Source organism: Nicotiana tomentosiformis, chromosome 12, assembly GCF_000390325.3.
Source record: "Nicotiana tomentosiformis chromosome 12, ASM39032v3, whole genome shotgun sequence".
Lineage (NCBI taxonomy): Eukaryota > Viridiplantae > Streptophyta > Magnoliopsida > Solanales > Solanaceae > Nicotiana > Nicotiana tomentosiformis.
The window spans coordinates 116,173,319-116,195,334 of NC_090823.1; the positions used below are offsets into that span (position 1 = coordinate 116,173,319).

Genomic DNA, 22,016 nt, shown 5'->3' on the forward strand with positions numbered 1-22,016 from the left:
AATGATTTTCAAAACTAAAATTAAAGGCTCCCGTAGTGATATAAGGAATGTTTTGATTTATTCTTGTGAGACTGCGAGGCGGTACCTCGGTAATGACTCTTGTTGGCAGTTCTTCGCTTTTACACTTGTCTTTGGTTGTTGTTTTCCTTAGCATATTATTAATTATTTTTCCGCATTGCACTAATTGCTTTAGTTCCGTGTAGCTAACCTTGATATGCTATTTGTTGTTTCAATTTCATAACTCTCATTATTACACTGTCTTATATTTGTTCAGTCTTTTATTTGTTCCAGTAGGGCCTTGACCTGACCTCGTCACTACTTTACCGAGGTTAGGCTTGGCACTTACTGAATACCATTGTGGTATACTCATGCTATGCTTCTGCACATCTTTTTGTACAGATCCAGCGACTTCCTACCAGTTCGGGCATCAGTGAGTAGAGTCCGTGCGTGGTGACTTGAAGTTTTGATACTTTAAATTATTATTTTAGTTATTCTGCATGTTTGTAAGACTAGGTGCCGTCACGACATCTTACGGAGGGAAATTGGGGCCGTGACAAGTTGGTATAAGAGCTCTAGGTTCATAGGTGTTATGAGTCACAAGCAAGTTTAGTAGAGTCTCGCAGATCAGTACGAAGACGTCTATACTTATCTTCGGGAGGCTATGGAACTGTTAGGCAAAGCTTTACTTCTTTGATTCCTTATCGTGTGAATTTGCTGACTTCAGAATTCTAAATCTCTGTCTTTCTATTATCTCATAGATGTTAAGGACACACGCAGCTGGATCTGATGATCAGACACCCGCACCCCCTGCTAGGGCCGCGAGAGGCTGGGGCCAGGGTAAAGGCCAAGGACGGGCACGTGGTGCAGCCAGGGAACCTGCCCGAGCTGCTACAGAGGAGCCACCAGTAGCTCTAGTCGGAGAGCGGGCACCTTAGATGCCTGTTACTACTCCTGCACTTCAGGAGACTCTCGCCCAATTTCTGAGCATGTTCGGCACTCTAGCTCAGGCGGGGTTGATTCCACTTGCTCCTGCCACATCTCAGGCCGGGGGAGGAGTACAGACTCCCGCTGCCCACACCCCGCACCCCGCACCCCAGAGAAGCGGTTCCAAGTTGACTAGGTCCCAGAGGTCATAACAGTGCAACCGATTGTCCCAGTTCAGCCCGAGGTTGGGGATGCAGCTTCTGAGGGGGAGCAGATCAAGCTCGAGAGGTACAAGAAGTACCACCCTCATACTTTTAGTGGTTTGGCTTCATAGGATGCTAGGGTTTTCTTGATGAGTGCCACCATATCCTTCGTACTATGTGTATTGTGGAGTCGAGTGGGGTTGCTTTTACTACGTTCCAGCTTAAGGGAGTGGCTTATCAGTGGTAGAGGATGTATAAGTTGGGTAGCCGCCAAGGCAGCTTCACTCACCTGGGATTAGTTCTCAGAGATATTTATGAGGGAGTTTGCTCCCCAAAGTCTTAGGGATGCATGGCGCACACAGTTTGAGCAGTTGTGCCAGGGTTCTGTGACCGTATCAGAGTATGCAGTCCGATTCAGTGATTTATCCAGGCATGCACCATTCTTCGTTGCTACTGTTAGAGAGCGAGTTCATCGATTTATCGAGGGGCTCAACCCTGGTATCAAATTAAACATGGCCCGATAGTTGGAGATGGATATCCCATACCAACATGTAATGGAGATCGCTTGGAGATTGGAGGGTATGTAGGCTCGGGAGAGAGAGGAGAGTGAGGCCAAGAGGCCTCGAGATTTTGGCACATATAGTGGTGCCCGTGCCCTAGTTACAGCCCGTCATGGTAGGGGCTATGTGCGCCACCCTATTCATTCAGCACTTCTAGCTTCCAACGGTATTCTATCCACTCCCAGACCTCAAGTTCCCCATTATGCACCGCCATCGTCTAGTGCCCTTCCTGCACTAGGTGCTTTCAGCGGTCAATCCAGCCGATCAGGCTCAAGCCAGCTCCTGCAACCACGTCCTCCGAGAGCTTGTTTTGAGTGAGGTGACACTCTTCATATGATGAGGTACTGGCCCAGACTCAAGAGGGGTTCACCTCCTTAGACTACTCAGGCCCCACATATTCTATAGGGCCCCAGGCTTCCCAGGCCGTGGTTATCGTACCAGTTTCCACTCCACCTGTACAGCCAACCAGGGTGGAGTTTGAGCAGGTAGAGGTCGCCCTAGAAGGGGAGTCCAGACTAGATATTATGCTCTTCCTACTAGGACGGAGGCAGTTGCATCCGACTCAGTTATTACAGGTATTGTTCCAGTTTGTCATAAAGATGCATCAGTCTTATTTGATCCAGGCTCCACTTATTCCTACGTATCATCTTATTTTGCTCTGTATTTGGGTATATCCCGTGATTCTTTGAGTTCTCCTATTTATGTGTCCATGCCTGTGGGAGATTTCATTGTTGTTGACCGTGTGTATCAGTCGTGTTTAGTTGTTCTTAGTGGTTTTGAGACCAGAGTCGATCTATTGTTACTCACTATGGTTGATTTTGATGTTATCTTGGGCATGGACTGGTTGTCTCCCTATCATGCTATCCTTGATTGTCACACCAAGACGGTGATGTTGGCTATGCCAGGTTTTTCGCGGTTGGAGTGGAGAGGTACTTTAGATTTTGTTCCTAGCAGGGTAGTGTCTTTCCTTAAGGAACAACGGATAGTTGGAAATGGATGTGATGCGTATCTAGCATATATGAGAGATGTGTGTGTTGATACTCTTACCGTTGAGTTAGTTATGGTAGTGAGAGATTATCCAGATGTATTTTCGGCGGATCTTCCGGGCATGCCGCCCGATAGGGATATAGATTTTGGTGTTGATTTTTTACCGGCACTCAGCCCATTTCTATTCCACCATATCTTATGGCCCCAACAAATTTGAAGGAGTTAAAAGAGCAATTGTAGGAGTTGATTGATAAGGGTTTCATTCGGCCTAGTGTATCACCTTAGGGGTGCTCCGGTCTTGTTTGTAAAGAATAAAGATGGTGCTATGTGTATATGTATTGATTATCGCCAGTTGAACAAGGTTACAGTGAAGAACAATTATTGCCTGTTGAACAAGGTTACAATGAAGAACATGTATCACGCATTGATTACCTATTTGATTAGCTACATGGTGATAGAGTGTTCTCTAAGATTGACTTGCGTTTAGGCTATCATCAGTTTAAGATTCAGGAGCCAGATATCCCGAAGACTGCCTTCAGGACTCGGTATGGTCAATACGAGTTCCTTGTGATGTTATTTGGGCTGACCAACGCCCCAACAACATTCATGCACTTGTTGAATAGTGTATTCCAGCCCTATCTTGACTCATTCATCATTGTGTTTATTGACGACATTCTGGTGTACTCCCAGAGCCCGGAGGATCATGAGCAGCACTTGAGGACCGTGCTTCAGACCTTGAGAGAAAAAAAGTTGTATGTAAAATTTTCAAAGTATGAATTTTGGTTTGATCCAGTGACATTTTTGGGTCATGTAGTGTCGAGTGAGGGGATCAAGATAGATTCGAAGAAGATTGAAGTAGTGCAGAGTTGGCCCAGACCGTCTTCAGCTACTGAGATCCAGAGTTTTCTTGGTTTGGTAGGGTATTACCGTCGATTCATAGAGGGTTTCTCATCTATTACTGCACCTATGACCAAATTGACCCAATAGGGTGCTCCGTTCAGGTAGACCAAAGTGTGTGAGGAGAGCTTTCAAAAGCTTAAGACTGCTTTGACTACAACTCCAGTATTGATGTTACCTACGGGTTTGGGGTCTTATACTGTGTAGTGTGATGCGTCGCGTATTGGCATCGGCACAGCATTGATGTAGGACGGTAGGGTGATTGCCTATGCATCTAGATAGCTAATGGTACATGAGAAGAACTATCCCGTCCACAACCTTGAGTTAGCAACTGTTGTTCATGCCTTGAAGATTTGGCGACACTATTTGTACAGTGTCCCTTGTGAGGTCTATACCGACTACCGGAGTCTACAACATCTGTTCAAATAGAAGGATCTTAACTTGTGACAGTGGAGGTGGTTAGATTTGCTTAAGGATTATGATATCACCATTCAATTTCATCCCGGGAAGGCCAATATGGTGGCCGATTCCTTGAGTCGCAAGGCGGAGAGCTTGGGCAGTTTAGCATATCTACCAGCATCAGAGAGGCCATAAGCATTGGATGTTTAGGCCTTGTCCAACTAATTTATTATATTGGATATTTTGGAGCCGAGTCGAGTTTTGGCTTGTGTGGTTTCTTGGTCTTCTCTTTATGATCGTATAAGAGAGCGTCAGTATGACGACCCCCATTTACTTATCCTCAAGGACACGGTTCAGCACGGCGATGCCAAGGAGGTCACTATTGGGGATGACAGTGTGTCACAGATGTAGGGCAGGCTATATGTGCCCAATGTAGATGGTTTGCATGAGTTTATTCTCTAGGAGGCTCACAGTTCGTGGTACTCCATTCATCCGGGTGCCGCCAAGATATATCAGGACTTGAGGCAACACTATTGGTGGAGAAGAATGAAGAAGGACATAGTGGAGTATGTAGCTCTGTGCCTAAACTGTCAGCAGGTAAAGTATGAGCATCAGCGGCCAGGTGGATTGCTTCAGAAGCTAGCGATTCCAGAGTGGAAATGGGAGCGGGTTACTATGGATTTTGTTTTTGGGCTCCCACAGACTCAGAGGAAGTTCGATACAGCAAGGGCGATTATGGATAGGTTGACCAAGTCAGCTGATTTCATTCCAGTGGTGACTAATTCTTCAGAGCAACTGGCTTAGGTTTATATTCGCGAGATTGTTATATTTCATGGCGTGCCGGTATCCATCATCTTTGACCGGGGTATGGAGTTTACATCGTGAGTCAGGTTGAGTTGAGTACATCATTTCACCCTTAGACGGATCGATAGTCCGAGCGCACTATTCAGATATTGGAGGATATTCTCCGTGCGTGTGTGATATAGTTTGGGGTTCTTGGGATCAGTTCTTGCTGCTTGTGGAGTTTGCCTATAACAACAGATACCAATTGCGCATTTTGATGGCTCCATATGAGCTTTGTATGGGAGGCGGTGTTGTCTCCGGTGGGTTGGTTCGAGCTGGGTGAGGCTAGGCTCTTGGGTACGTACTTGGTTCAGGATGCTTTGGAAAAGGTTAAATTGATTCAAGATCGACTTCGCACAGCCCAATTTAGACAGAAGAGTTATGCAGATCGCAAGGTTCCAAATTTGAATTTTTAGTATTCTACCTAGGATCGGAGTTTTGATGATTCCGTTAGGTCTGGATGGTGATTTTGGTCTTGGGCGTATGCCTGGAATTTAATTTGGATATTTCTAGAATGTTTCGACGTCATTTCTGCAAGCATAAGTGGTACCATATTAAGCAAATTAGTTCCAAATTCAGTTTGGATTGAAGCATTTGATCCATATTGAAATTACATAGCCATACCAAAAAGAATCGTCGAATTCGGATATCGTATGAGAGAGTTATGCCCATTTTCGTGTCGGGAAAGATTGCTGCTTTTCTGGGGCAGAGGCAAGTCATAGGTATCAAATGCGATTTATAAGTCTCAGGTGTCAAATGCGACTTGCCTGGACAGATTTTAAAACGGGGGTTTCGGCTATATTTAACACATTTGGAGCTACGGAACTCAGATTAAAGCGATTTTCACCATATAGATTGGGGTAAGTGATTCTAACTTGGTTTTGGTTAAATTACATGAATCTATTGTTGTGCTTATCAACAAATTAGTGTTTTGGATTGAAAATTGTAGAAAGTTTCATAGACTTTAATTGAGGATTTGAAGGCCGAGTTGTGGTCGAATTTGAGTAATTTTGGTATGGTTGGACTCGTGGTTGAATAGGGGTTCGAATTATGTAATTTTTGTCGTATTCCGATACGTTGGCCACACTGTTGATTTTTGGGTGGATTATCGGATTTAATGGGGAAATTTAGTATTTTCATATGTAATTGATTCCTATAATTTGTGTTGATTGTATCAAATTAATTGTGACTAGATTCGAGGCGTTCAGAGGGTTGTACAGTTTGAGGTAAGTAACATTTCTAAACTTGGAGCTGAGGATATGAACCCTGAATATACGTGTTATGTGATTTGATTGGAGGTGATGCACATGCTATGGTCTGATTGTGAGGATATTTATGGGATCGGGCAGCACACCGCAGCAGGCCTTATAGGCTTTATTATTATGTAATCGGGTTGCACGCCACATCAGGCCAGATTAGCTTATTATAGCGCTTGGGCTGAAGGAGCCCCTCCAGAGTCAGCCCCCCCCCCACAGTGAGCGCAAATGATATTATATTTGAGATGAATTTCCCAGGGCATGGAGTTGCCTTATTTATCTATCTATTTATTTATTTATTTATTTTTGGGATGGACTTCCCAGGGCATGGAGTTGCCTTATTTATATTAGGGATGGATCTTCCCTGGGCATGGATCTTGCCCGAATCATTTATATTTTTAGGATGGATTTTCCCCTCTCATGGATTTTGCCTAATTATCTATATTGAGGGATGAATCTTCCCTATGCTGGATTGGCTCCATACAGTACTGAGTGACTTAATGTAAGTTATTATGTATATATATTTGGGATGGATCTTCCCTGGGCTAGATTTGACATATACAATACTAAGTGACTGTGCGTGAGTTGTTATTATATTGGGCTCGATATGCCCGGTTTAGTGCCGAGTGACTGAGTGTGCTGAATAGTGAGCATGATGGGTGGAAATGCGAGACCGTGAGATTGAGTACTCTGAGAGTGTGAGTACATGAGTTCATCACTATGCTGCATTGCATTAAACATACATACTTGATATGTAGGCATAGAGAAGTAGTTTTCCTCATGCCATCTGATAATAAAATTTCGTATCTGTCGTTAAAGTTTTTTTTGAAAAAAAACACAGATTTCAGACTTACTCATATTTTCGGTGATTTTCGGCAAAGGATTTGAGTTATTACTTGTGCTGCTTTAAATTATATTGTTATGAGATGTTATTGGTTATTGGCATGGACTCTGACCATGGTACAAGCTCGTCACTATTTTCAACCTAAGGTTAGGGTTGTTACTTATTGAGTACATAGGTTCAGTTGTACTCATACTACACTTCTACACCTTGTGTGCAGATTTTGGATGTTGATGTTGCTGTGTATGGCGGGATCTGGTATTGGAGATGTGCATGCGTTACAGTCATAGCTGCCTCTTGGTCTTGGTAGCTTTAGATTTAAAAATCTATTCATGTATTTTCAAACAGATGATGTATTTTATTTCACACCAACTTTGTAAATTCTGAATCTTAGATGCTCATGATTTGTACTACCAGTATTTGGAGAGTGTATTAGAGTCAGTTAAATATTAATTGAATCGGATATTTGTAAATTGGCTTACCTAATGGGTTGGGTTAGCTGTCATCACGGCTAGTTGGATTTTGGGTCGTGACATTTAAGTTGAAAGAGTTGATCGTAGTTTGACTTTTGTGAAGATGACTCCGGAATGGAGTTTTGATGGTTACAATAGCTCATGATGATTTTGAACTTAGAAGTGTGTCCGGATGTTGATTTGGAGGTCCGTAGGTCATTTCGGCGTGAATTGGCAAAAGTTAGAAAAATTAAGGTTTGGAAGATTTGGAAAGTTTGACCGAGAGTTGACTTAATTGATATCGGGGACGGATCCCGATTCTGGAGGTTGGAATATGTCCCTAATTTCATTTATAACTTGTGTGCAAAATTTGAAGTCAATTGGAGTTGTTTTGGTATGAATCAACATTAGTTTTGAAATCCAAAAGTTCATAAGTTCCTTAGGCTTGAATCGATGTGCAATTTGTGATTCTAGTGTTGTTTGATGTGATTTAACGCTTCGAGCATGTTCGTATGATATTTTAGGACTGGTTGGTTGAGGTCTAGAGGCCTCGAGTGTAATTCGGACAATGTTCGGCGCATTTCGGAACCTTAAGGATTGTTGAAGTTCTGGTTTTGCTACAAGTCTGGTTTCCTTCTTTGCGTTCGCGAGAGAGGTCTCGCATTCACGAAGGGTTTCTTGGGAGGCAGGTCAGATTGTTCTTCACGTTCGCGAAGGTGGACACGCGTTCGCGAAGGTAGGAGAAATTATTCATCGCGTTCGCGTAAGAGGGGTCGCGTTCGCGTAGGTCTTGGCTTAGTGTGCATCGTGTTCGCGTGGGTTATCTCGCGTTTGCGAAGAAGATTTTGGCAGCTGTGTATTTTTGTGCATCGTGAACACGAGGCACATTCCGCGTTCACGAAGAGTAAATAACTGGGCAACAGATTTTAGTTCCAAAATCGAGGGTTCTTCTCATATTTCACATTTTGGACATAGAGAGCTCGGTGTGAGGCGAACCTTTGGGAGATTTTCAGAGAGATTATTGGGGTAAGAATTCCTAACTCAGTTTTGGTTAATTTACACGAATCTATTGATAATTTCATCACTTCATTAGTGGTTTGAGTTGGAAAACTGGGGAAAAGTGGTAGAAACTTCTTAGGCTAAAATTTGAGGATTTGGAAGGCGATTTGAGGTCGGATTTGAGTAATTCTTGTATGGTTGAACTCGTTATCGAATGAGTGTTCAGATTTTATAATTTTGGTCGGGTTCTGAGGCGCGGGCCCAAATTGACATTTTGGGTTGAATTTTTAATTCTTTGCAAAGATCGTAATTTTATTGTTCGAATTAGTATAGTTTATATTTATGGTATAGTTGTTTTGGCTAGATTCGAGCCGTTTGGTGTTGGATAATCAAGGGAAAGGTCTACTAGTGGATTGATTTAGCGTGATTTGAGCTAAGTGACTTGCCTAACCTTGTGGGGGGGAGGGATTTCCCCTTAGGATTGGTGTTGTTTGTGATAATTGTGATGTGTGGAAGCCGTGTACGCAAGGTGACGAGTATGTACACAAGCTAAATGTAGAAATTACCGGTTTTAGCTATGTAGATTCTTTTCATGCTTTAATTGAGTTTTCTTAACATGTTATATTCATCATTCTTAGTCTATTTTCACATGTCTACTTGTCTTATTCTCTTATATGCTAATTGCCCTACATGTTTAGCTGAAGTTCTTGTTTCCTTTATTCCGTATTCATTACTTAATTGTTGAACTCTTTACTAGAAGTTTTTAGATTGTGAAATATCTTATTGTTGACATTGGTATCGAGATATGAAGGTCGTGATTCATATTGAGGCAAAGTTTTAAGTTGTGAAATACCATTCTGTTGAATTACTCATTCCGGTTGTTATTGTTGAGACTCTTGTGTATTTTGTATTTGAGCCATGGGCTCTTTACTGTGAAACTACTGTTATTGTTTGGTTTCTCTAGCAATTTGTGATATTGGGAACTTGTGGTGCGATATGTGTTACGTTGTGATAATGATACACATGCGGTAGTATAAGGTTTTGGTGTTGAAACGTATGCGGTGAGATTAGGTGGGCTTGATACGCGTGGCTCGTAGGGGATCTACTAGAAGTCATGAGGTGTGATAAGGCGGGCTAAAACGCTCGATGTTATTTCGAGAAAATAATTTTCAAAACTAAATGTAAAAGCTCCCGCGGTGATAAAAGGAAATATTGTGATTTATTCTTGTAATTTGAGACTACGGGGCGGTACCTTGGTAGTGGCTCTTGTTGGCAGTTCTCCATTTTTGCACTTGTCTTTGATTGTTGTTTTCCTTAGCATATTGTTAATTATTTCTTCGTGTTGCACTAATTGCTTTAGTACCATGTAGCTAACCTTGATATGCTATTTGTTCTTTCAATTTCAATACTGTCATTATTACACTGCCTTGTATTTTGTACAGTCTTTTATTTGTTCTAGTAGGGCCTTGACCTGACCTCGTCACTACTCTACTGAGGTTAGGCTTGGCATTTACTGGTTACCGTTGTGGTGTACTCATGTTACGCTTCTGCACATCCTTTTGTGCAGATCCAGGTACTGCTTACTAGTCCGGGTGTCAGTGAGTAGAGTCCGTGCGTGGAGACTTCAAGGTACACCTGCCAGTGTCCGCAAGCCTCGGAGTCCCCCTCCACCTGGATTATTTTATTTCCTTGTGCTTATTTAGACACTATTGTATATAAATATTTAGTATCACTTCATAGAGTCTGTGACTTATATTTCACCAGATTTTGGGAGTTGTACATGTTGAGTCGCATATTTTATTCTATATAATTTTTGAAGTTTTGAGACTTTAAATTTTTATTTCAGTTATTCCGTATGTTTGTTAGGCTTACCTAGTCTTAGATACTAGGTGCCGTCACGACATCCTACGGAGAAAAATTGGGGTCGTGACATAAGGAGGCATGTGATCTAGAAGATTACATGACATAACACTTCATAAAATCTCAGGAGAGGTTCAGGTACCTGAAAATATGAGTGAAGAGATCTCTATGTTATGTCTTTATGAAAAAATATTGGAACCGATATATAATGTTCATCGGCGACATCTATCATAGTGCTATGTATAGATGAGGACTTAAGTATGTCGAATACAAACACAAAAATATTGGCCAAATGGAAGAGACACAATTCGAATATAATTAGTTTCATATGAAAGACATGTAGTTTTGGACATGTAGTTCAAATACTTGAAAGTATAAAGTCAATGGTGTGTGCAATCACTTTTATCTATCTTATATGTCTAGCATGACATGAAAACTTGATATGCATCTAAAGTCTATTTATATGGCTTATATGACTTAACTTATATGACAATCCTTGAAGAATTTAAATCGCTTAAATTATATATAATTCTTGGTCCTCAAGTACCACATTCTAAGTATAATTTGTGCACATATATATATCTTGCTATAACTATTGATATATATATATATATATATATATATATATATATATATACTTTCAAAATAGTGCATATGCATCATCATTTGATTTACAAGCATATACAAGTATTTTCATAACTTTTAAAGGCTTTAAATCAATTTATTTCCGCATTTTTACTATATAAATACCAATTAATTACCTTACAAATAATTTTTATGATGATTTTATCATCTAAACTCATCATTTTCACCCATATAAGGTTTTAAATATTTTTAGTACATTTGTTATAATTACATTTGCATTTTAAAGGGTAAAATTGCATATTTTTGCAATAATAGCCTATATGTACTTATAATTACCTTATTTATGCAAAAATAACCTTTTTATATTTTTATAATGTTGAATATTTGTTTTAAATCATTTTTATGCACAAATAATATTTTTTATTATTTATTTATTATTTTTACAAATTATTTTATTGGTTAAATTTGGGTATTTAAAATCTGGCCCCATTTTTTAATTAATTTCAGACCTAAGACTACCCAAAACTACCCAAACCAGCCCAATCCCAATAATCCTAACCCAATTACCCTTACCCATTCATTAAAACCCGACCCCAGTCCGTTTAAATCTTGGCCGTTGATCAAAGATGATCAACGGCCCACAAATAACCACCCCTTTTCCTTATATCTCTCTCCTCTCTACCCTAATCCTCATTTCCCTAAACCCGCCACCCTTATTTCCCCTCTACTGATGAACCCTAATTCCGCCGCCTCACCCAAATCCCGTTCCTAATGGGATTCTTTCCCTATTCCCTTGCCATTTTAGTATTTTTCCCTTATTTGGTGCTATGTTACGGAGTGGCTTAGGTACTTGCCTAAACATGGAAAGTACCCCGCTTTGATTCTGTCCAAATCTATGTTTGTCTCTTGAATCTGGACAACCTTAAGTCCAAGCACGTTATTTTGTAATGATTCTCTCATATCTCGTTGATTCGCACTAAACCTTAAAGGTTAGGGTTCCAGATTTTTCTTTGAATCGAACCTAAACTGGTTCAAACTATGATTTCTAGCATTTTTTCGTCTATATTCATTCTATTACTTGTGAATCTGCTTATTTTTGTCGACTCCCTTCACTTACCTAATTTAGGGTTTCAGACCCTTTTACTTGAACCAAATCTGGTTCGATTCTAGGTTTTCTTTTGAATAATTTCTTACCTACGTTTATTTTTATGTTAATATGTGATTCTTGCCTTTATTTTCTGCCAGTTTTGTGGTTTACCTAACTTAGGGTTTCAGACCCTTTTACTTTAACCAAATCTGGTTCGATTCAGTATTCCTTTTTTTATATATAATAATCTCTTGTCTGTTCATTATATGCCTATGTGATTCTTTACCTCATTTCCTATTGATTTTGTGTATCTTCACCTAAAATTTGGGGTTTCAATCCCACTGATTTGAGCACTTGCCTTTTAATATTTTAATTAGCTATTTCTATGCTCTAGTCTCAGCACTATTTAAACCCCTCTCTACTCCCCTTTGATAAAAAAAGGAGAAGATTCAGAGCTCAAAAAACCATTTCACTACTATATACCAAAAGCTGTGTACTCTTGCTCTCCCTTGAGCAAAAAAATTTTGTGTTTTGATTCTTGGCCGGCTGAAAGCCAAGGCAAACAATCTTTTTACTTCCGTTTGGTGCTATTTACTATATTGTTGGATTCCTTTTCCTTGTTCATCTTAACTGGTGAGTTATTGAATCTTCTGCCCCTTTCATTATGATTATTTGCTCAATGTGTTACTGCTATTAGGACATGTTATCCTAAATGCTATTACTTGTAGTTAAGACATGTCAAACTTAGTTTGAATTGATTAATGAATTCTTCCTAATTCTGTGTTATTGAGGACTATCTTTTAGTGCTAAACATGCATTCATACCTCTTTAGCCATATATAGATGTGTGCCTTAACAGATTTATAATGTTTGTTTGTTGAACTTGTTGCGGCCTGTTTAGTTCTGTTCTCACTATGTTATGATACCTTTACTAGATTGTCTTAATCAGTTCCTACTGCTAATCAATGTGTTTTCTTTCTATGACTTAGCCTGATCTGAAGTCTCTGTTATCATTGTGAACATGTTTATGAACTGGCCTTATTAGCATATGACTTTGTTTATTCTTAAAAACTTGATTAAGTATGCTTAGGTTCAAATATGTTTGCTATTTGTTTGTACATGCTCTATATGTGATTCTGTCCGTAAGTGTATCCCCTAATCCCATCCTACTCTCTTGAATCCTCATTCTTTGCTGGCTAAAAGCCAAATCTATTTAGGTTCTGTCCTCTGGCCTCCCTAGTGTGAGCACTACCCAGGGTTTATGTGAGACCTTTGTGAACTATGACACACTAGGATTTGGTCCCTAGTCTTCCTTGAACTGTTTCTGATCATTTTCTCTAGTGTGAGCACTGCCCTGGGTTCCTGAAGCCCTTGGAGACTCTGACACACTAGAGATTTGGGTTTTGTATGCTTATCCTTGAAATATGGGCGAATCTTCACTACTGGTTATTGTGTATCTATGAACATGAGCTTTTGGAACTATTGTGAGTTGAAGGCCTGGCCTGTCCAGGTGCATTTGGGCCTGCTGTAGGCTCCCTATAGTTTTACTTACCTTATAATTCATTCATTAAATTCTGGTATGTAATACTTATTTTTAATAACAATTCTGGGGTATTAGTAAAAATGCGAAAGGGTTCTTATTTTATACTTGCTATAAAGTGGGGGTAGAAATCCTGCCTATAGGGTTAATGTTGTGATGTTGGATGTTATATGTTAGAAATCATGCTTCTAAGTGTCTTATTGTGTTCAGTCATTATGTGTTAGCAACCATGTCTATAGGCTCAATGTTTGGCTCAATTATGTTCTGTTACAAACCATGCCTATAGAAATGGTATGGTCCGATGTGTGTATGAATTCCTGCTTGCATACTGTTTCGTTCAGATTATAGAAATCATGTTTATAGGATTCAAAATCTGTTCAGATTGTAGAAATCATGTCTATAGGATTCAAAACTGTTCAGATTATAGAAATCATGCTTATAGGATTCAAACTGGATCAAGTTATAAAATGCACGCCTGAATCTGTTTAATTGTTATTTATGCCTGTTTACTGTGCTGCTATCCTCACTAGAAAACATGCTTGTAGGATTAAAATGAATAATTTTAGGTATGTTTCTGTGACTGGCTACTATTTACTATCGCACAAAACACCTATATACCATGCTGGTAGGCTTAATCGTATTATGCTAAAATTAGTAGGCGAACTTTGTAGGTTCTAATAATCGCAATAAGAAACTGGTTTTATCACATAGATATCCTACCTATAGGATTTTGTAATTAATAAAAATTGCTAATGCTGATCAGTTTGCGTGCATTTGCTGTTTAAATACGGAGGCTAATTTGAGCCCATACTTGTTCCTATTTGAAAGTCCTAACTGTTTTTTATGTCGCCTAGTTTTCTCTTTTTGAGCAACCTAAGTTAAAGTCTAGATCCACCCTAAAATAGAGGTCCATATGCCTCCTGGACCATAGGTATGTGACGTGTAGTGCACGCATAGGGTGAGACTTAGAATTGATTAGAGCGCTTTAGGTAAATAATTTAAAGATAGTACTTGGGTAGCAAGAGATGATAGTCTGTGCCCGCTGAATAATATGAGTAATACCCCATCTTGAGGGAGTTACAAAGTATTATTTATGTTGCACGGGGTGATCCATTAGGCTAAAAAACTTAGGACCCCCCCATTCCTGTTAAAATAGTGCTTTCTTTGTCCAAATTGTTTCTTTTTAGACTAATTCACATGATTTGAGTTCGGCCGAGACCCACCGTTATGGACCTCGAGGAGTGCCTAACACCTTCTCCTCGAGGTAATTTGAGCCATTACCCAATCTTTTGTGACGCAAGTAAACCTGAGTCATTTGCAAATAGGTGCCCTAACACACCTCAATCCGTTAGGTGGCGACTCTTTCTTTTAATAACCATTACTTTTAAAAGAGTTGTCAATGTCGAAACCCGATTTCACGAGAGAAAGGGGCGCGACAGCATGTAGACTCTGTTGGGGATATCCTTGGGCTCTTACCATAATGAACTTGGTCTGTGTGAATTAGTCTCCCTCGATAAGCGTGTCTTTATTATTTTATGCTCAAATTCACCCTTTATTTGCTACATGCACACTCCCTTCCCTATTTTCCCTTTTACATGAATTTACATGCAACTTTTCGTTTAACCTTGTTCGGTGGCTTCAATCTTTATGTCTTTCCCAATCCCTACCTCTTTTACCGCTTTATTATAATTTTTCCATTATGCGAACTAACTCGTTTGTTTTTCTTCCTTTCCTGTCTTTACATTTATTAAATACCGCATTTATCGCTTTCTTCATGCAAAATACTTGACAAGGTGTTGTTTTATATTTTGCATAATTACATGCTCTGCATCATATTCCACTCGTACGCAATTAATACCATAACGACACTTGATGAGTGTCCGTGCTCTTCCTATATTACCCTTTTTAAATTTGAAAAGGCTTATTTGTGGTAAAACTAGTCGACGGTGCAGTCGACGGTTCTGTGCCTTTCCTTCTCAAGTTGTCCGCTTGAGGGTACCGGTCTAGACTTCTATAGAAAACCCTACTCTGATGTTAACTATGCATGCATCATGTCCAAACCTAGCATGAGTTAGAATGTTGTCTGCATAATAACTCACTAAGAAATGCCTTGTCCAAAGTCCATCGGGATTTCCATAATCCCAATGAGTACGATCATGATATGTGCATTATTTGGAGAAAACGTGCTGATATGCTAATCATTAATGTGTAAGTAGTCAAACCCGGAGGGGGAAAGGGCTAACTTTATTTGTTTTTCAGAAATGAGGCACGAAGTCCCCAGGTTCGGCATGGTTCGAAGTATCTCACCTCTATTGCTAGACTGGTGGGAAAATCTCTCGCCAAGTGACAAGAACCATGTGAAAAGAATTCTCGGAAATTTACCTTCTTTGCTAGACATTCAGCCAAACAATGTACTGATCGAGGCTGCTACTATGTTCTGGGATGAAAAGAGGGTTATTTTCCATTTTAGTAACATAGAGATGACTCCCCTTCTTAAGGAAATAGGAGGCTTTGCCGGGCTACCCTGGGATAGCCCTGGTCTGCTGGTACCAAAAAATCGTACTTCTAGGGGATTTCTGAAAATGATGGGTCTTAGAAAGAATGACGAGTTAGTCTGCCTGAAGAAGTCCTACATACCTTTCGACTTCCTCTACGAGCGTTATGGGCATAACACATCCTACCGTATCTATCATGATGAGTTTTCCATCACTTCCCTGGGCTGGACTCATCGTCAGGTTTTTGTGTTCATCGTCTGTTTTCTGGGTATGATAGTATTTCCAATTCAAGAAGACAAGATTCACACTCGTTTGGCTATGGTTACCAAGACCTTAATGGAAGGGATTGAAGGACAGACTTACACTATTTTCCCAATGATCGTGGCAGAGATATACCGAGCTTTGGACCGCTGTAAGAAGGGATTCAGACATTTTGAGAGTTGTAATTTGTTACTGCAAATATGGTTGTTGGAGCATCTTCAAAGAGGAAAGTATCGTCAGGAATTTCCGCGGCGACCATGGAATGACCACATAGCCTTTCACCATCCAAAAAGAATGACTTTCATCCTAGATAGGTTTGCATAACCGGAAAACACCGTGGATTGGGTACACTTCTTTAGCAATTTGACTGATGACAAGGTCCATTGGATGTTCGAGTGGTTCCCTACTAGCGAGTTCATCATCAGGTTTAGGGATGTTCCTCACTTAGTACTGATCGGGTTGAGGGGTATCTATCCTTATGCTGATACAAGAGCGACTGAGGACGGCACAAAGCAGGCAAAAGTCTTATTCCGACGTCCGACGTCGTGATCTGGAATTTGAGGTTGGTGATTGGGTTTTCCTGAAGATCTCGCCGATGAAGGGTGTTATGCGTTTTGGGAAGAAGGGTAAGTTGAGTCCGCGGTATATTGGGCCGTACAAAATTCTTCGACGAATTGGACAGGTTGCTTACGAGTTAGAATTGCCATCTGAATTGGAATTTGTCCACCCGGTATTCCATGTATCTATGTTGAGGAAATGTATTGGAGACCCTTCTCGGGTCATCCCTATCAAAGATGTACAAGTTACAAAGGATCTATCATATGATGAAGTGCCAGTGGCTATATTAGATCGACAAGTCCGCAAGCTGAGAACAAAGGATGTAGCTTCCGTGAAAGTATTATGGAGGAACAAGAATATAGAAGAAATGACATGGGAAGCAGAAGAGGAGATGAAGTCTAAATACCCTTACCTATTCCAGAGTGAAGATAACGAGGATGCCGGGGGAAAGAAGGACGCATTATAAGGTGAAACGGCTCTATGAGGTAAGCAATAGCTTGTGAATACTCTTTTTTTTAATACAAAATGGTAATATGCAGATAATGTACATATCCATAATGCTTTGTATAGTCTTGTAAGGCCATAGGTTAGGTTTAACTGCTTGCAAGTTTGGCTAGTGTCCATTTTATAGGGGAAACTCAGCCGGAAATCTCCGTCGGAATCCACAATGAGTTAGACACCCCATAAACCCTTACATTCGAGGACGAATGTTCCTAAGGGGGAGAGGGTGTTACAACCCAAATTCGCATACCATAGATCACGCCGTAAGTTAGTCGACGTAAATCCAAGAAGAGATTATCTTTGAGATGATAAGAAGTTAATCCTATTGGTCTTAAACGATACAAGGGTGTATAAGAGTGGTTAACAAGTATTTGAAGTTAAACGAATCAAGGATGTTGTAACCCGTATTTTCGGGTAACACTAGAGGTGATTAATTGTCCCAAGAGGTCTTGTTTTAATGTATTTGAATCATATAATATCCGCATCATAAGTCTTGAAGTCAAGCGAGTTATGAAACAAAAGTCGATAAAAGTTGTCGCAACTTAGGTTTATAATTTTACTTAAACTTTAGGTCAAATGTTACTGCATTTTTATCCCAATGTGCTTGGAATTATGGAGTGATCTACCTATCAAATTGAAGATCTATGAGTCTAGTTTCCAACGCATTAAACCGTTTGTCGATACGATCTCGGAATAGAGAGATATTCACATTTTTGCAAGAGTGCGCCAAGCTGCTCTCTATGGGGCCCACAAAGGCGGTTTAAGACATATGGACATATATAAGATACCTCAACCCCGTTTTAAGTCATTATTTTTCAGTATATTCAGACCTTATAACCCTAAAAACAGTCTCTCAAGGTTCTCTCATGATCCAAGACCCAAACAAAGGGCAAACAACACAAATCAAATGTCGGGAATCCCGTGGCGCTAGTAAGTTTCTTGTTCTTCTTGTTGTTGCTGATTTTTGTGTTGTTCCAGCTCGTGTGGGAGGTTGTTTTAAGTGTTTTATGTCCTGTAAATACACCTTCAAGTTTTTAATATCAACCCTAGGTGATTTCAAGTCTTCTAAAGTAATTTTAGTGCCGAAAAACCCGAATTAATTGCTAGTTTCGCTTCCTTGTTCTTGTGGCAGAATTGAAGGGATATTTCGTGGAAAATTAAGGTCAAATTGGAGTTGTTCTTTCTGTTTAAAGGTAAGGAACCTCTTACTCTATATATATTTAAGATTATCCAAGTTGCAGCTAAGTCGTTGAAGCTAGAACTTGTGAAATATATATCGAAAGGCTTGGTAGTAATGTTGTTGGTTGGTGGACTATTTTGGAGGCTCAATATGATTATTAATGATGTTGTTTGGGCTGTTTTGTGATTGTATTGACTTGTGGGAAGTCATATAAATAGGGGAGGTGCTGTCCGTTTCATCGTAAAATAGGTTGTGGTCGATACATAATAGTTACGACGCTTAAACGATAATGATAGTGTCATTTGTCTTATTGTAGACTAAGGAGTCGTGACATTTGTATAGCTTGAGGTTGGGCAGTATATACAAGGTATGTGAGGCTATCCCCTTCATTCTTTTGCACGACTCCAATTGTACATAATGTAATGAACGAGCTCCCAAAGATACTCTACTCTTAGAAGCTAGCAGTACTTACATTGCTGCCCTTCTTATGAAACGATTGATATTGATGTTACTTCTCTTATTCTTATATTATCAATGTTGTTGGTAGTTCCTGATTCTTATAAGATTCTTGATGAAGAGTTAATCCTAATAACGTGTACGAAGGATACCGACCTTACGTCACTCCGAAAGGTTCAAAATGTGATTCCAATGAGTCCAGCATGCATCATATATATGTATCTATTTTACTCTACCGAGCCGCACTATAGTCGGCCGGGTATGGCACCTATTGTGCAACCACTGATCAGTTGGGTTTTACCGAGCTCCACGTGGCCGGGTATGATTCTACCGAGCCCTATGATGGCCGGGTACGTTTTACCGAGCCTATTACGGCCGGGTACGATATGATGATGGTGATGCCCACAAAGGCATATGTTTTAAAAGTTTATGTATATATATATGTATGTATCATGTGTTTCATATCAGTAGCCCTCAGAGGTACCCAGATGTCACAGGTTGTATATTCCCTATCCCTATTTACATTACTGTTCTTACTTATGCTTTCCTGCCTTACATACTCAGTACTTTATTCGTACTGACGTCCCTTTTATTTGTGGACACTGCATGTCGTGCTGCAGGTCCTGATAAACGGGTAGACGCAGCTCCCCCACCACAGTAGGCTGTCCAGTTCAGCGGTTATTGGCGAGATCCCTTCTCCGGACTTGCCGTGGTCTTTGTATGCATTTTTGTTATAGACATTATGGGTATTTCGGGGCCCTGTTCCGGCAATGTTGTAGAACTTATGTTCCTTTAGAGGCTCATAGACAGGTGTCGACTCATGGTAGCTCGTACCTTATATATAGTTTCTTGACAGTCTTGTCGTCCCATGTTATGTATGTTCATGACATTATCTTTCATTGTTGGATGTTCATGATCCATGTCTACTATTTATATTGATCTTGTCGGCCCTTAAAGATAATAAGGAAGGTTAGATAAAATGTACATTGGTGCTCGGCAAGTATGGCCCGGGTGCTAGTCATGACCCTCCAGTTGGGTCGTGACACTTTTCTTTGTTTTGATTATTCCCATACCCTAAGGTTGGTTCTTGCATACTGGCATCATCAGCGTATCATACCAGATCCAGAGGCCCTCCACCTCCTCCTCCTCCAAGTTATCCTAAAATTAAGGAAAATGCTAAGATGGATGACATGAGTGGTATCAGGAAAGATAATGCTGCGCATGCAGAAAATGTTGAAACTTCAGATGGTCAGAGTACTCCGGCATAGAATGATTTGGTTCTACGGTTGGAGCAGAAAATACTGGAATTGCAAGGGGAACTTGAGCAGGTCCGCAACTTGGCAAACCTCTCCCTCACCTTAAACGTCCTGGATATTAACCAACAGAATGCCCAAAACCCAGCACCTCCTCAAAACACACCAAACCAACATCCACAAAATCCTCCCGCACCTCATCAATATGCCACACTTCCTCAAAATCCTAACCCTCCACTAGTGCCAACTCCTCCTCAACACCAACATCTTCGGACTCAGTATCCACAAACTACTACCTACCATACTCCTCAAAATACACCGCAACGTACCCCCGATCCGCAGAACTCAACCAATGATCATCACTACACCCAAATCCCCGGCATCCACCAAAGTAACCCTATATATATAGAAACTCTACCTCACCCCACTCAACAAACCCCATACACACCAGAATCCTCTGAGAAGGACCTGTTCATCAAGAATATGGCAGAGGAACTTAAGAAGCTCACAAGCCGAGTCCAGGGTGTCGAAGGGGGTAAAGGGTTTGAGGGTTTGAACTATGAAGATTTATGTATTCAGCCAGACGTAAAACTGCCGGAGGGTTACAAACCTCCCAAGTTCGAGATGTTTGACGGAACATGTGACCCAAAGGTGCATCTAAGGACATACTGTGACAAGCTCGTAGGGGTTGGAAAATATGAAAGGATTCGCATGAATTTGTTCATGAGAAGCCTCACTGGATACGCCCTATTGTGGTACATAATCCAAAATACAAAGAAGTGGGTTAGCTGGGTAAGCATGGTTTTGTATTTCATGGATCGGTTCAAGTTTAATACGGAGAATGCGCCAGATGTCTTCTATATCCAGAATCTCAAGAAGAAGCCAACAGAGACTTTCCGCGAGTATGCTACTCGATGGAGATTGGAAGTTGCAAAAGTAAGGCCAGCATTGGAAGAAGAGAAGATGAACAAGTTCTTCGTCCGGGCTTAGAATCCATAATACTACGAAAGGTTAATGATTATCGAGAATCACAAATTCTCCGACATCATCAAATTGGGGGAAATGATTGAAGAAGGGATCAAGAGCGGAATGGTAACTAATTTTGAGGCATTACAGGCTACGAATAAAGCCTTGCAGTTAGGGGGTATATCCAAGAAGAAAGAAGTAGGGGCCGTGATGGTAGCCCAAGTTCTGAAGTCTCCTCTCACATACCGAACACCTCCACCCACATATTAGCCTTCACCTCCCAGATACCAACAACCTACCACCACTTACCATACCTATAACAGCTAACTCGCATACTACCATTCACCACCAGCCCGCCAAAACCACCAAAAACCTAGACCAAATTTCGACCGCAGACCACCCAGACAATACACCCCAATTGCTGAACCTGTAGACCAATTATACGAGAGACTGATGGTCGCCGGTTATATCACTCCTATTCCCCCTGTCACCATGGAAAATTCCTCTCAATGGGTCAATCCAAATAAGACATGTGCCTATCACTCATGCATGAAAGGTCATACTATTGATGAGTGTCGTACTTTGAAGGATAATATTCAGACATTAATTGAAACCAAAGTCATACAGGCAAAGGAGGCTGCACCCAATATCCGTAAAAATCCTCTCCCGGATCACAGGGGTGGAGGGGTAAACATGATAGAGACCGATGAAGAATGGGACTCAAAGGGGTCAATTGGACTCATTCGAGAAGGGGATAATCCTGAAACATCTCCAGTCACTCTCACACCTATCATGGTACAAACCCAGGCACCAATTGAAGTTAAGGTAGCTACACCAACTCTGTTTGAGGTTGAAGTAACAACACCCTTCACCGTGATGGTAGCACCTACACCATCTTATAAGTCTAAAGCTAT

General features: G+C 40.6%; 1 protein-coding gene across 1 annotated transcript; it reads left to right on the forward strand.

Moving 5' to 3' along the window:
• The first annotated feature begins 20,619 nt into the window (after window positions 1-20,619).
• Window positions 20,620-21,126, forward strand: LOC138903267 (uncharacterized). Its single transcript, XM_070191206.1, has one exon. The coding sequence runs from the start codon at window positions 20,620-20,622 to the stop codon at window positions 21,124-21,126; it is 507 nt and encodes a 168-aa protein (XP_070047307.1).
• The last annotated feature ends 890 nt before the right edge of the window (window positions 21,127-22,016 follow it).

Excerpts from the sequence above, each read along its gene's own strand:
- LOC138903267 (XM_070191206.1), top strand. The coding sequence starts at position 20,620 with ATGGCAGAGGAACTTAAGAAGCTCACAAGCCGAGTCCAGGGTGTCGAA.